The 16587-nt window shown below is 33.1% G+C and overlaps 1 protein-coding gene across 1 annotated transcript in view; it reads left to right on the top strand.

Moving 5' to 3' along the window:
- The window catches only part of LOC107707627 (protein argonaute-3-like), a 34353-nt gene that overhangs the window by 9785 nt on the left and 7981 nt on the right, over positions 1-16587 (top strand). The window contains exons 2-9 of the mRNA XM_016511702.1: positions 5828-5999; positions 6077-6197; positions 7363-7571; positions 8755-8891; positions 10570-10704; positions 10781-10868; positions 12451-12598; positions 15254-15431. Of these exons, the coding sequence (XP_016367188.1) occupies positions 5828-5999; positions 6077-6197; positions 7363-7571; positions 8755-8891; positions 10570-10704; positions 10781-10868; positions 12451-12598; positions 15254-15431 (1188 nt within the window). The remainder of the gene's footprint in view (positions 1-5827; positions 6000-6076; positions 6198-7362; positions 7572-8754; positions 8892-10569; positions 10705-10780; positions 10869-12450; positions 12599-15253; positions 15432-16587) is intronic.

Raw genomic sequence — 16587 nt, 5'->3', positions numbered from 1 at the left:
AAAAATATATATATATATTCCATCAATAATATACATTATTTTCTATAGTGTAAATATTATATTAATAATTAATCTTTGTAAATAAATGTTAATAAATACAAATATAAAATGTTTTTAAGTTTTGTGCTTTTTAAAGTTGAATGCATCAATAATAATAATAAAAATAATATTAATATTTATATATTATTTGGCTTCCTAAAAATCTTTGTGAATGTAATGTGGTCTGATTATATTATTATTACAATTATTATAATTAATACTAAAATATTCATTTTATGAAATATTCATTTGTTTTACAGTGCATGTGTATTTTATTGTTATTTTATTATTGTTAACATGAAGAAAGAAATATATTGCTACTGTAATATCCTTGCACTGTAAAATTAAAAAATTTATAATTATAAATTATTTTCTAATAGAAATATTATATTAAATATTGATCTTTTGTTATTATAAGAAGTGTAATATATTTCATTATAGATTCATTATCATGTTAATAGTTCATAAGAAACATTGATTTATTGAGTCGGTTCTACTCATACTAGACTGGTGTGTTTTTGGTATCAGAATACTGGTGCGTTTGACGTCCATTGTGCACAAAAGCTTATATGAGTGACGATTTCTTACGACAGGCCTGTTCTGATCTCTGCGCATTTCCTTCTTGCTTTCTCTCCCTCCTTTATCTGCATGGCCTTGGCGCTTGGCTACGTTTCCCTCTCAACAGAGATGACGCTGTAGTGAGCGAGCGCGTGCTGCACGTATTCTCGCGAGTGGGCGGCAGTGGGAAAGTAAGCTCTGCCCTGAGACCAGAGTCAAGGAAGTGTGGCGTAATGACTCATTCGTAGAGTGCAATGTGAGGAGGATGAAAAGCGGCGTCCTCTGGCCTCGCTGCCTCCTCTTCCACCCCCTCTGAACGTGGCTCACAAATTTCCCAAGATCCCCGTCACTCCCTCAAGCCTGGGTCTGAATCCAAATGTGTCCGGCAGAGCGTGCGCAGACATCCGCGGGTCTGCGTTTGGCGTAAAATCCAAGCGTTATCGGTCTGCGCGAGGCAGGGAGATTTCCATGACAAAGACTCAGTTGTCTGGGGTTTCAGACCCCCCTGTTCGTCTGGCTGCGTGTGAAAGGCTGGGGTCTCTCAGACTGGCCTGTGTCTGCTGTAAGAGACCCACCAGGTAAAAAGGGATTCCACTTTCTGACAGAGCAGCCATGCAACAGCGAGCGCTCACATTTGCAGCTGACTTGCTTCCGGAAGTATTTTTCCTATTCGTTTTTTATGGGCACTTGAACCAACCAGGTCTGAGACGAATCACTTTTGATTCGAAGCTAAAAAGGTACATGCTCATGTACTTTGTCTTTTATAAATCAAAGCATTTTCAGTTATTTACATTTCAGTATTTAGCAATATCCAAAGCAACTTACAAAAAATGCTGTAGCAGATACAACGATATTTCTTCAAAAGCAGATCGTGGAGTACGTGACAGGCTTTCACATTGAGCAGCATTTACTACACAGAGCCGTTGTTCACTGACCAGCTGAGCAAAAAATCGCGCGATTATGAACGTGGTTTTGCGCAGCTCGTCAGTGAACAACGGCTCTGTGTAGTTAATGCTGCTCAATGTGAAAGCCCGCACGTGATGGAGATTTACCGCTGATTACAGAAGCGGCTTTACTGACAAGATGCGCATTAAATATCGCATGCGATTTATCGTGCAGCCCTATCGTGGAGGCATTCAAAAATCGTCATATCGCACACCCCTAACTACCAAGTAATCTCACACACACAAACAAGCACAGCGAAATCACTTCACACTATTAAGCGGCTGTGTTATGAACATGCAAAACTGTATCGCAGGCGTGCTACAGTGGTAAATTTATTCAGCGCACAGACCAGTTTTTTCGTAGCAAGTGCGATATATGTCACACTGTACAGCCCTGGTAGTTGTAATACACAATTTCAGGTTTATTAGACTATTAGGAAATTGAATCATAAGCAAAGGTGCAATATAAACCTTCACTATATGATTTTATTGATTGCAAGTGTTACATATACAGTGTCTTTGTATATTTGAAACTTTTGACTTTTTAAAGCAAATGTTTTTGGAATACATCAGTTTCACCAAACGTTTATTTATTTACTTAGCTAGTTATTGATATTTGTGTTGGGTATATTGAACTTTGGGATAAGATTTAAAACAAAAATTGAAATAAGTCTCTTCTGCTCACCAAGAAAAATAAAAAAATACAATAGAAATAGTAATATTGTGAAATATTATTACAATTTAAAATAATTTTGTATTTTAATATATATATTTTTTTAAATATAATTGATTCTGCTTGTAATTTATGATTATTTGTAATTTAATTTAATTTATGTTCCTTGAGAAACCGTTTTAATATGCTGATTTGCTGCTCAAGAAACATTTCTTATTATTATCAATGTTAAAGCAGTTGTAACCTGTAGTTCTAGATTTTTATTATTGTTTTAAAATATATTTAATTTGCTTTTTAATGTTTTAAATCCGTTTTTATTCTTATTCTTTATTCTTTTTTATATTTTAAGTCACTTTATTTTTTATTTTTTATAAAGTAAATAGAATCACTGCTTCATATTTTTGTGGAAACCATGATACCTTTTTCAGGATTCTTAATAAAAAGAGCAAAAGAACAGCATTTATTTGAAATTAAATATTTTTTAACGTTACTGTCACTTTTGATCAATTGAATGTGTTCTTGCTTAATAAACATTAATTTCTTTAAAAAACTGTTCTGTATAATATATATATTTAGTTTTGATGAAAATAAAAATGACAGATCACATAAAGCAAGATGAATAATGATTATTTTGTAGCGCAGCCTCTTCACGTTAGGTTTGTCTTGAAGGGTTTATACGTTATCGCTAAAAATCAATTTCTCTATTCGGTTTTAACTCCTGGAAGCCGGCGGTTGCGCTCTATTAAACACAGCAGCTAATGATTCAGTCTGACCCTCGGCAGGTTCTCTGAATGATTCTTGTTTTTCTAGCTTTTTTTAACCGTGACTCTGCTCTCTTCGGCAGCGGTTATGAGTCAAACGGGATGAATCACTCTCAGCCTGACATTGGTTTAGCTCAGACAGATCTCTGGCCGTTTGCTGGGTAACGCTGGACTGAACCTTCAGTAAACACCTACCATCTCGTTACGAGAATCTTGTTAGACGGTGCTGCAGAAGCCAGACAGCTTGTGTTTTGACACATTGGGTTGTCATCTTAAAGGCGAAGCGTGCCGTTTCTGCTAGTAGCAAATGCAATTGCAAAATTAATGACGGTTTACCAAAAACTGCCATTGTTTGGACAAAAAGGTGGTTCTGCTCCAAACTTACACCAGTGGTGGAATCAGAACATGTTGGACCGTTTAAGCAAACACATTGTAATAGATGCTTATTATAACTTTGAATTTTGAGTTTTTTTTATTGCTGTTTTTTTATTCCCTCTTACTCTTTTTAAGTTTTTATTGCTTACTTTTTATTGTTTTATTTTGTACCCTTTATTACTCTCATTATTATTTTGTGATCTTTTTCATTTCATAATATTCTGTGTATATAAAACAAAGTTTTCTTTTGAAGTTTTAGATATATTTTTTTCAATTGTAAATGTTTATATTAATTTATATACTAATTATTTTTCTATCAGTTAATAAAAATATTTTCTATCCATCTATATATCTATCTAATACGAATCATCATTATTCTCTTGCTTTACAATATATTATGTTTATGTTCTGGAATTTTGAGAATATAGTTGGAAATGCATTCTAACTAAAGGAATAGTTCACCCAGAAATGAAAATTTGCTGAAAATTTACTCACCCTTAGACCATCCAAGATGTAGATGAGTTTCTTTCTTCATCTGAACAGATTTGGAGAAATTTAGCATTACATCATAAAGCGATATTATGGGTTATGGACTATATTTTGGCCAGAAGTGATGGTTTAAAATTACATCTTGATGGATTTGTTTCTTACAAACTTGCAGCTTTTGGCTTCTCAAGATGTTAACTGATGGACTGGAGTGGTGTGGATTACTTGTGGATTATTGTGATGTTTTTATCAGCTGTTTGGACTCTCATTCTGACGGCACCCATTCACTGCAGAGCATCCATTGGTGAGCAAGTGATGCAGTGCTACATTTAATAACATGACAGATGATATATGCATATTCATGTCATGCATATTCATTAGTCTGTTTGTATCAAGGTATTGATTTAGTATTGAGGTACCAGTTGCATGCATCCCTTTTAATGACTCTAAATGAATGATGAAATCCCAGGCCAATCTAGCCTCTGCCCATTACTGAATGTGAGAGATGAGACATGTCCACAAAAACAGAAGCATGTGTGGCCAGATGTAACTGTAATACAACTCTTGTACATGGACTGAAATGACTCATGGGTAAGAAATCCCATTTCTGAGGGTGGCAACATTTGATTCATTGAGCATCACCATCACTTCTGTTTTTTGTGTTTTCGTTCCCGGTCCTCCTCCACAAAGTTGCTGAACTCTGATGTTTTTCTTCTCACAAGGCCCACGAGTGGAAGTTGCCTGCGATGAATCTGCTAATGTGCCCTGGGTGTCTCAGTCAGGGAATCATTAACTGCATCACTGACAAACTCAGTCATGAAGTTGGTATTAAATTTTCAGCATCTCTCTGTAGGCACCAGCCGTCTGTTCAGAGCAATGGCTTCATCTTTGCCACATGCACACAGCCTCTTCAGACATCGTCTCTTTACCGTTTTCTGCTGAATCTCAGAACTGGCCAACTGGCACTGACTTGAGAACTGACACAAATTGAATGAATGTAATTTGAGAATTCAGATTATTTATTTATTTTTTGGCAATTTTATGCCAGTTTTGAAAATATATTGTGATATTTGAAAATGGTTATATATTTTTTTATTTATATAAATTGTTTATATTTAAAATAATAATTGTATTTGTTATAAAATGTTGTTGTTGTTGTTGTTGTTGTTATAATGAAAAGTGCTTATCAACAAAATAGAAGCTAATTAAGAGTCATTTTTTATTTTACAATACAATATTACAATAGTGATGTTTCTTATTTTGTCTTTGTTTTTAAGATTTATATTTTTGTTTAGTAGTAGTGATGATAGTAATAATAATAATAAAAACAACAACAAAAACAATAATAATAATAATAATTATTATAATTATTATTTTATAATCATATTGATATGTAATTACAAAATTTGTGACAAATTGTGCAGCCCTACAATAACAGCAAACCTGGAATTTTTTTTATTGTAATTTAAATCACAATCAATTTGACAAGAAAAATCACAATCACTTTCAAACCCAGTCAGTTATTGCTTAAATAATAATTATAATTATTATTACATAATTTATTTATATAATACTATATAAATTTATATAAAAATAATAATAACTATTATTATTATTATTATTATTATTATTAATATTGTTATTGTTATTAAATGTATTTTTATTTAAATGTTACAAATACAATTATTTTAATATTTAAATATCTAATATAAAAATAGCATTAGTCAATTCACACACATTGATATTTATAAATAAAAGGCAGGTTGAAGTAGCAATGCAACAAAAATAGAAACGGGATGTCCGTCAGCTGAATGTGGGTTGCATCAGGCACTCGAAGTGTTGACACATTCATTCATTATGTAGTGGGAGTGATTTGGCTTCGAGCCATCTAGTTTCATTTTGCGCTGTTGTTGTTTTGAACCTCGCCAGTGATGTTACTGTTTGGTGTAAATGCAAGAGTATGTAACATTTTGTTGCTCTGTCCCTCTCAGGAGACGTTGGGGCCCAGGCCCTGTTCTCCGTGCCACGGAGGCCCGGCTATGGCACCGTGGGGAAACCCATCAAGCTGCTGGCCAACTGCTTCCAGGTGGAGATCCCCAAGATGGACGTCTACCTGTATGAGGTGGACATCAAGCCTGAGAAGTGTCCACGCCGCGTGAACAGGTAAGCTGTGTGGGAGAATCGCTCAAAGCTGATGACCGACTCCTTTATACTCCTCCTGATGAGCGCTGTCTCTGCAGGGAGGTTGTGGACTCCATGGTGCAGCACTTTAAAGTCACCATCTTTGGGGATCGAAGGCCAGTTTATGATGGGAAGAAAAGCCTCTACACCGCCAACCCACTGCCTGTGGCGCCTGCGGGGGTAAGCGAACTAAAACATAGAGACGCCCACCTAGGATACATTTTAGGTGCACAAATTGTTATCCAATGACACATTCTGTAGAAAGTTTGCACAATAAAACATCATGATATTCACAAAGTTCCTCAATTGCATCTTGTCACCAAAATTGCATATATATATATATATATATAAATCTGCATTGTTAATCATTTTGATCTTTTATTTAAAAAAATTCACATAAATCTAACCTTTCATTGGAGAATACAAATTTAAAATGGGGGGGAAATATCATTATGACATAAATGCTTTTCTCAAATACACGTTGGACACAATTATTGGTACCCCTAGAAATTCTTATGAGTAAAATATCTGAAAAACCCCATGTGTACAATGAAATATACTGCTGTATTTTTAATGTTGTGGGCCTATATTTCTGCTGGAGGTCCTGGACATCTTGTTTATTATTAATATACTGCTATACCTTTTTTTTTTTTTTTTTTTACATTTTGGATTAGATTTTGTTTTTATATTATGGTTTCCATTTTAATTTTAATGTTTTGGTAATTTTGTTGTGTTTTGTTGTCACATTACTTTTTATTACTTTTTTAATGTCTGTAGTTTTGATTAAGTTTTAGTTTATTTTTAGTTATGTTAGATATTGAACTAAAGTTAAACTAAATGAAAATTAGAAATTTCTTGCTGAAGTTTTTTTTTGTCAGTTAATTATAGTTTTATATTTTTTATTATATTAATTTTAGTTTTTAATATAATTTTAGTTTTAGTTAATGATAACACCGCCTTGCTGAATATTTGCTGAATGAAGTCCAATACTTTTATTTTGTTCTAATTTTGTGGTGCTTATTCCAAAAATAGTGTCTGTTTTGCCTTCTCCCAAAATATGGTGCTTTTCATTGTATTTTTGCTTTCAACTACCATTTGTGAAGTGTAGAAGTCTTGTGGATGATTCTGAAGACATTATTCTTTGTCAAATCTTGATTTTCACCTTTTTTTTCCACTCCTTTGCTGAAACTTTTGATTTGACTGCTTTGTTATTTTAAAAAGTATATTAAAACTGACACATGTATATAATATATAATTGAACTCGGCATCATCAAATTAGGTAATATCAGGCCTGTTTTTCAAATGAGCATGGTGTATTGTTGCTCTACTTGTTGTGTGTCCACAGGTGGATCTGGACGTTACGCTGCCAGGGGAGGGGGGTAAAGACCGACCCTTTAAAGTCAGTATTAAATTTGTGTCCCTGGTGAGCTGGCACCTGTTGCACGAGGTACTAACCGGTCGCAGTACATCAGAGCCGCTGGAGCTGGACAAGCCAATCAGCACCAACCCAGTTCACGCTGTGGACGTGGTGCTACGCCATCTACCCTCCATGAAGTGAGTCTCAGATAAACATCATCTGGTGACCCTGACTCTCCTGCATTTATAGCTCAGATAATCTATTTTTATAGTTATAAAGAGCCCCCTAACTTGTGTTTGCTGGTTTTTATTGTATTTGTTATACTTGTATTTTTTAAATTGTTTTTGCCATGAAAATAGCCTAAGATGCTGACATGGCATTAAATAAAAATATTCTACTACTATACAGGGACCCCAGAAATATTTAAACACATATTTTAGAGCATTACATATCAAAATATGCAAGCAAGTGGCTTGTTGAAACAAAATGATGCTTAAAGTCGGCATGACGTGGAGGAAAGTTCAGTATGATTTTTATAATTTTTTTATGAGAGTAGCCTAATAGTTATTTTCAGCATTAAATTGGTCAGTAGTAACATTCATAATGTCACGAAAGATTATACTTCAGATAAATGCTGTTCTTTTAAACTTTCTATTCATCAGAGAATCCTGACAAATGAAATGTATCACAGTTTCCACAAAAATATGAACTATATTCAACATTAGTAATCAGAAATGTCTCTTTAGCAGCACATCAGCATATTAGAATGATTTCTGAAGATCATGTGACACGGAAGACTGGCGTAATGATGCTGAAAATTCAGCTTTGCACCCCAGAAATAAATTACAATTTGCTATATATTCACATAGAAAACAGTTAATTTAAACTGTAATATTATTTCACAGTGTATTTTTGATCAAATAAATGCAGCCTTGGGCAGCATAATAGCTTTCTTTTGAAGTAGTGTATTTCTGAGTAAAACAGCTTCACTACAACAAAAACCTGCGTACTTCAAAGACGTCAAGTGAACATATCACAAGAAGAGCATGTTTTGACCTTTTGATTAAAGATTACAAAGCAAAATATATATAAAATATATAAATAAATGCACCAGTAATCCTTTCATAGTAACATACATTAAATCTACAAGAAAAGAAAAACACTTATTTTCTTTTCTTGTAGATTTAGTTTTCATGTTATTTATTTTTCCCCAGTAATTTTTTATTATTCAGTTTTGATTTTATGCCAGCTGTTGAGTTTTCTTAGACATAGCTTTTCAGCTGGTGGTTTTAGTGGATGCCTGACGTCAAGTATCACTGAATCCCTAATAAAATACAGCATTTTAAACCTCATTTTGCTGTCTGTGATTGTTTCTCGCAGGTACACACCCGTGGGCCGCTCCTTCTTCTCTGCCCCGGAGGGCTACGACCATCCTCTGGGTGGAGGCAGAGAGGTCTGGTTCGGCTTCCACCAGTCTGTTCGGCCGGCCATGTGGAAGATGATGCTCAACATTGACGGTGTGCACTGTTTGAGTTTAGCATGTGTGTTAGCACAGAGTGTGGGAACCGCTCGCGCTGTTGCTGGGGAGATGAAGGGCTGAAAGATGGCGGGTGGGGGTTTGTTTGATTGAAGGGGGGCGTTAAATGAGTCTCTCTTTCTCGCTGACTAAGTTCAACAGTTCTGTGTCCCTCTGTCTGTGTGTTTTCCCGCTCTCTCAGACTCCCACAATTCAATTGGTTGCGTCGGCTGCTCCTTCCCCTCCCCACTAAAGGGCAGGGAAAAGTCCAACCGTCTGCAATCGTCTCTCCTTTCACTGGCTCATTGTCACACTTATAATGGAGTGAATGGGCTCAGAAAGAGCGCGAACGCATTGGCTTTGAGTTCACGTCAACATTTGTGTAGATGTTTTCTCACAGGACTAATAAAGAGCGACATCTAGATTGCTCCAGATATTTCTGCGTGATAAAAGTTTTGTAAAGTCCAATTAGAAACGGGGAGTAAAAGATAAAGATAACCCACAGCTGAACACCCAGTAAGCAACATTAACTTGTAAAAGTGGACAGTCGTGTGTTGATCTGCTCGCCTGTCAAATACAAGCCACTTTGCATCTTTGTTTACATTACAAAAGTCTACTTAAAAAGTCTTGAAATATAATTTTCAATAAAATGTAAGGTCATAAGAAGTCTTACATGGTATACATCAAATACAAAATATACAAATATACATCAGTTCAAAGTCCGATGTTACAGTTTGTTCTGCAATCCTTTCTGAATGTTTGCAGGACATAAAAGTATGGATGCTTCACAACTTTCTAAAATTAAATAGCTCTAAGACTGAGGTTCTTCTTATTGGCACACCAGCAGCCATCTGCAAATATAACAGTTTTAATCTGACACTGGATAACAGCTCTGTACAGCCGTCTATACAAGCTCGTAACCTTGGTGTGATATTTGATGTTAATTTGACATTGGAGGCTCACATTAGGAGTGTTACTAAATCAGCATGTTATCATCCAGTCATTTTAGGCTCGTTTATAATTAAAAGTCCTGCATTATGCATGCATATATATAGTTTTTTTTTGGAAATATTTGGTATTTTGGTTACACAGTATACTGGATCAGGCATTGAATTTAACATACAATTTTGTAGCTTTTCTCTGGGCTGCCCATCAAAGGAAGGAAAGACAAACCATTTTAACATTTTATTAAAAAGACAAAGTTTATTAATATCAGCACAATCTTTTCATTGCCTTTCTTTAAACCTATTATCATAATATCAGCAATATCCGATATCGGTCAACCTCTAATTTGTATATATTGATATATTAGTTCGTAAACCAATTAAAAAGGTCTCAAAAGTCTTTAAATTTGACTTGAAAATTTGTAAGTAGTAAGGATGTGTTTAAATAGTATACTAACTACTTTCTGAATGGTATGTTCAGAATACTATTTATTTATATTCAGAATACTATGTATTTACTGGCAATTTAACTGGCAATTTAAACAGTTTTGAAGTCTTAAAAAAGGTCTTAAAAAGTCTGCAGATCCTGAACGAAAATGTGTGTAGTTCTTGCCTATGCAAAATCATGATGGTACACCACTAATAAATGGTCTTTTTTTTTTTTACTGCAGAGGAGGTATTAAAATCAGTATATTTTGACTGTTTTAATCCGTTTTCATCTCTTCTGTCTTGCAGTGTCAGCCACGGCTTTCTACAAAGCACAGCCAGTTATTCAGTTCATGTGTGAGGTACTGGACATTCACAACATCGACGAGCAGCCTCGGCCCCTCACAGACTCCCACCGAGTCAAATTCACCAAAGAAATCAAAGGTACGTGTGCTTGTGTGCTCGTCTGTGTTTAGGCGCGTGTGTTCGTCCCGTTCTCATCAGCTAAGTTTGTGTGCAGGTCTGAAGGTGGAGGTGACACACTGCGGAACCATGCGGAGGAAGTACCGGGTCTGCAATGTGACCCGCCGGCCCGCCAGCCACCAAACGTGAGTCAAACCGTCAGAGGAAGTCAAGCGTATTGATTGCAGAGGGCAAAGTCACATTGCTTGAATATGATTTTTGGCTTGATTTAAAGGTGATCTCAGCAATTTATTTTCAGATTAAAAAGTTTTATACCTAAAATCAAATGTTTTCGATATTGTACTCTTGTGAGACAATGTTAGTCATATGTGACCCTGGAGCACAAAAGCAGTCTTAAGTTGCTGGGGTATATTTGTAGAAATAGCCAAAAATACATTGTATGGGTCAAAATTATTGATTTTTTAATTTTTGATTAGTATTATGCATTGCTAAGAACTTAATTTGGACAACTTTAAAGGCGATTTTCTCAATATTTAGATTTTTTTTGCACCCTCAGATTCCAGATTTTCAAATAGTTTTATCTCAGCCAAATATTGTCCTATCCTAACAAACCATACATCAATGGAAAGCTTATTTATTCAGCTTTCAGATGATGAATAAATCTCCATTTCATAAAATTGACCTTTATGACTGGTTTTGTGGTCCATGGTCACATATTATTGGCCTAATAAAAGCCATTTTATTTTACATGGAGCATTTTGCTCCTCACATGATCACCCTAGTATCATAAATAAATATGTTTTATGAATATGTGTTTCTGCAATGGCTTTAACCTGAAACTTTTGTGTTTGGGTTAATAATTAAAGTGCACCAATAAAACAATGTTCTGAACAGTATACTATATACTTTCTGAATGGTATATTCAGAATACTATGTATGTATGTATTTATTTATTTCATATTTTATATCCGTTCGTTCATTAATTAGTTCGTTCATTCTAACATCCTGTGTGTTTCTTCATTTCAGAGTTTTAAAAGTCTCATAATCAGAATTCTGGCCAATCAGCCACAGTTTTTACTAGTTAATAACACTGCAAAAGTTAAAGTCTTAACATACAAAAAGTTTTATTGATTTAAAATGTTTGTGTGTTTTAAAATTAATTAATTTTGGGACTAATAGACTATGCTTTTTTTTTAGTGTTATTTATATACTGTTATACATTATAGTTTAGAATCTATAATATTGTATATAGTATTTATATGTATTTTGAATTAGCTTATTTTTTTAATTACAGTTTTCATTTTCATTTTAGTTTTAGTCATTTTTGTTAGTAAGTAGTAAGAATATGTTCTGAATAGTATACTAACTACTTTCTGAATGGTATAATCAGAATACTATTTATTTATTTGAATAAATAAAAATTAAATCTGTTTTATTAAATTAAATTTTTACTGTTCTTATTATTTAAAATAAAGCTGCTTAGTACTGTAGTACAATCATTTTATCATAAAAACATGAATAAAAAATGTAGTATGTGAAACAATGCATTATGTACTGTAGCTGTAGTATGTTGCATTGTCACATGACCTCGTTGTGTTGCATGCAGGATATTTGCATACTTTAGCCAGTATGCATAGTACATGCTGCAGAAATAGTAAGAGTAGTGTGCTAGTATGCATTCCAAACAGAAGGAAGCAGTTTAGCTCTCCTCTTTGATGCCCTCTAGTGGTGGTTTGTAGTTCAGTCATGTTTCTTGATTCCTTCCAGGTTCCCTTTGCAGTTGGAGAACGGCCAAACTGTAGAACGAACAGTAGCTCAGTATTTCAGAGAGAAGTACAGCCTGCAGCTCAAATACCCCCACCTGCCCTGCCTACAGGTGGGCCAGGAGCAGAAACACACTTACCTGCCCCTGGAGGTCAGTCCTGCCATCCACACATCCTCTCTTGTTGTGACCAGCCTTATTTTAGTGTCTTTGTTATACCTTTATAGTTTTTATTAATATTTTGAATTATCAAAATGAGAAGTGTTACCTTTGCAACTAGCTGAAATAAAATAAAAAAAATATGTTTTGCTTTATTTTGGTTAATGTTTATTTTATTTCAAGTAATTGTTATTGTTTTTATTAATATTTTGAATTAGATTTAATTTTTTTATTTACCGTTTTGATTTTAATTTTAGTTAGTGTTTTAGTCATTATTTTTGTGTATTTCTGTTTGCCATTTTTATAGGTTTATTTATTTATTTATAGGTTTTTTTTACTTTTAGTTCTTTTAGTATTTAAAGTTATGGTAAATGGAAATAAGAAGTGTTGCCTTGGCAACTAGCTGAATTCAAATGGGGGAAAAAAGTTAGTTTTATTACAAGTAATTTTTTTTATGGTTTAAGTGAACAACTTTTGTAATTTTTGTTAGTTTTGAATTAGATTTTATTTTTATATTTTCCATTTTTAATTTATTTTTACTTAAGGTTTTAGTAATGTTGTTTGTTTTTGTCATTTGTATTTTTTAATTAGTTTTAGTTATTTTAGTACTTTGAGTTAAACTTTGAGCCTTGCAACTAGCTGAAATAAAATAATAAAACAAATAAAACAAAATAAAACGTTTATTTAATTTCAAGTAATATTTTTATGGCCTTTTAGTTAATATCAATAGATTTTGTTAACGTGTTGAATTAGATTTTGTATGCCTATTTTCAGTTTTTAATTTTAGTAGAAGTTTTAGTAATTTTGTTGTATAAATTTTAGTATAACTTATTGTTTTATAAATGTTGCCTTGGCACTAGCTGAAATAAAATAATTTTTATTATTATTATTTTTTTTTATATAAATATTATTAGTTAACTATAGCTGCGATCTCTCCACGAGGGCACTTTGTGAACTCTTTACCCCATTCCCTGCAGATTTACAGTCTTCCAGCCGTCAGTTCTGAGCTGATAACTTGTGACTGAAGCCCTGCTGCTCTTTATACCTTATTAAAATGACAGCCAATCAGGCGCTGAATCAGTGAAACCCTGGCTGGTTTTTCATTTAGATGTAGAATCTCCAAACAGGAGTGGAGAGGCAGCGTGGGTGGAAAGCATCTGTCGAGGCCAATGAAATGTACCAAAACGAAAAAGTCTCGCTTTGAGATGGAGCTAAAAATACCACGGTGAGAGTATTTTTACACTGTGAAGTACAGCAGGATCTGAGCTGGGATATCTTCAGCTCGCAGCATGAAGCGTTTCTGACAAACATCCTGCGTCTTCAATCAGTCTCAGGAGAGTTTCTTCATTTCAGTCTCATATCCTCTGAATTCTGGCTAATAAAAGCCACAGTTTTACCTGTTATTAGGACTGCAGAGGTTAAAGTGTTAACATTTGAGTAGTTTTATTAATTTTAAATATTTGTATGTTAAAACTGATTAATTTTAGTACTAATAGACAGAATTATTTCAATATTCAATATTAGTAGTGTAATATAAGTTATAGTATTAATATTTTAAATATTTTATATTTTCTGTTTTAATTTTTTTAATAATTTGTGTGTGTGTGTATATATATATATATGACAAAAGCACAAACTTCCTAAAACTAAAATGAAAACTGAAAATAAAAATAAATTCCAGCTAAACAAATATTTAAAATATATATATTTATTTATTTATTTTAAATATTTGTTTAGCTGGAATTCATTTTTATTTTAGTTTGTAATTTTAGTTCTTCAACTTATAGCATTTGTTCATATTTTTAATTAGCTTTTGTTTTCATTTTAGTTTTAGTAAGTATGTCCTTTTGTCATTTTATTATAATTTATATTTACAATTTATAGTTTTTATTTCAGTTTTTAGAAATGTTAGTACTTCAACTTATAGTATTTATTAATATTTTTAATCAGCTTGTATGTTTATATTTTCAGTTTTCATTTTAGTTGTAGTATGTTTGTGCTTTTGTCATTTTTATTGTTTTAATATTTCTTTTTAGCTTTTTATTATAGCTCTTTAGCTATATTGTCAAGCTTTATTTTTATTTCAGTTTTAGTAATTTTAGTACTTATTAACTTATTTTATTTTAGTTGCCAAGATAACATTTATTTTAAGTTTTTCATCTAATATTTATATTTTATTTAATTTCAGCTTCATTTAAATTAGATTTTTATTAGTTTTAGTTAACTGTTTAGCTAATTATAAACCAATTTATTGGTACCTGGAAAGGTAAGCATGTGTTTTACTGTTGTTACTACTTTAGAAATTGGTTTAGGAATTTGAACTAATGTCTGTTAACAGCGAATGATGAATTTCAAAAGAAGTTGCATTAGGGCTGTGTTCATATCGATATCGGAATTATACCGTATCGACCGAAATTAAGAAATATATCGTGATATCAATTTTGGCCATATCGTCCAGCCCTAAGTTGCATGCTGTTTTGTTTTATTTAGACGCATTAAAAAAAGAATGCACTACGTATTAAAAGTAAATATTTTGAGGAAATTAATTCATGTTAGCTAAAGAAAACTCATTTTCATTGATTGTCAGCTCTACCGCTGTCTCCTGTTCTTGCAGAATGTGTCAGCAGGTGTTTGTCTGTGTGTTTGCAGGTGCGCAGTGCTAACTATGAAGCAGACCCGTTTGTGCAGGAGTTCCAGTTTAAGGTGCGAGACGAGATGGCTCACGTGACGGGGCGTGTGTTGCCTGCGCCCATGCTGCAGTACGGGGGCAGGGTGAGCACAGAGCACTTTATGGTACCCTTCCTTTCAATCACCCACATCTCTCTGTGTCTGTCTGTCTGAATGAATGAACGGCTCGTCTGGAGGAACTAACGGCTCCTAACTGCTGTGTGTGTGTGTGTGAGAAATAACTCCCTAAATAAACCAGCTTGCAATGATTTTCTCTAGTTACTTGTATGCACCATTTAAAAATGAAAGAGTGGCCAGCGCTTTAGACATTAATGGCTGTGTGTTGAGTTATTTTGAGGGGACAGCAAATTTACACTGTTATACAAGCTGTACACTCACTACTTTACATTGTAGCAAAGTGTCGTTTCTTCAGTGTTGTCACATGAAAAGATATAATAAAATATTTACAAAAATGTGAGGGGTGTACTCCCTTCTGTGAGATACTGCATATTTTCTTAGAGTTAGTCTTTCTGTATAGTCTGAGATTGAATTGTGGTTTTGTGTGATTTAGTTTTTTTTTTACATTTACATGCTTTTAATTGACAGGATATCGGAGACTATGGTAACTCATGGTGTAACAGTGGGTGGAGGCAGTTGTAACACCTTCATGTATATTTAAACTTATGCATTTAGCAGACACTTTTATCCAAAGTATTGCATCAAAGGTATACATTTTATAGGTTTGTGCTTACCCATAAAAACCGAGATCATTGGAATCAAACCCATGCTCTTGGTGCTGCAAGCACTAACTACTGTCAGATAAAGGCGCATATCAATACAACATCATTTCTTTTATTGTTATATATCTTTTTTTACTCAACATTTTTATATGAAAGGATGTTATTATAATTTATTTATTTATTCTATATTATAGACATCAGTGTTATTTTAGTTATTATAGTTAGAAATATATTATTTATATTATAATATAAAATAGTTATATATTATAGTTTTTTGTAACATTTTGATTATTTTGGTTTTGTTTTCATATTAATTTTAGTTAGTTTTATTAATTTGTTTTGTGGTTTTGTTTATTTTTATTTATGCATGCCTATATAGTTTTTCTTCATTTTCATTTTAGTTTTAGCTATTTTAGTACATCAAGTTAAACTAAAGGAAAATGAGAGAACAGATAAAATAAGTTTTTTTTTTCTTCAAGTAACAAAAGTGATTTTTATGGTTTTGGTTTGTTAACTATAATAACCCTTTTATATATTTATTATATATATATATATATATATATATATTTATTATTA

The sequence above is a fragment of the Sinocyclocheilus rhinocerous genome, unplaced genomic scaffold (assembly GCF_001515625.1).
Source record: "Sinocyclocheilus rhinocerous isolate Xijiao unplaced genomic scaffold, SAMN03320098_v1.1 scaffold235, whole genome shotgun sequence".
Classification (NCBI taxonomy): Eukaryota; Metazoa; Chordata; class Actinopteri; order Cypriniformes; family Cyprinidae; genus Sinocyclocheilus; species Sinocyclocheilus rhinocerous.
The sequence above is the reverse complement of the archived record's forward strand: the minus strand, read 5'-3'. Positions and strand labels throughout refer to the sequence as shown.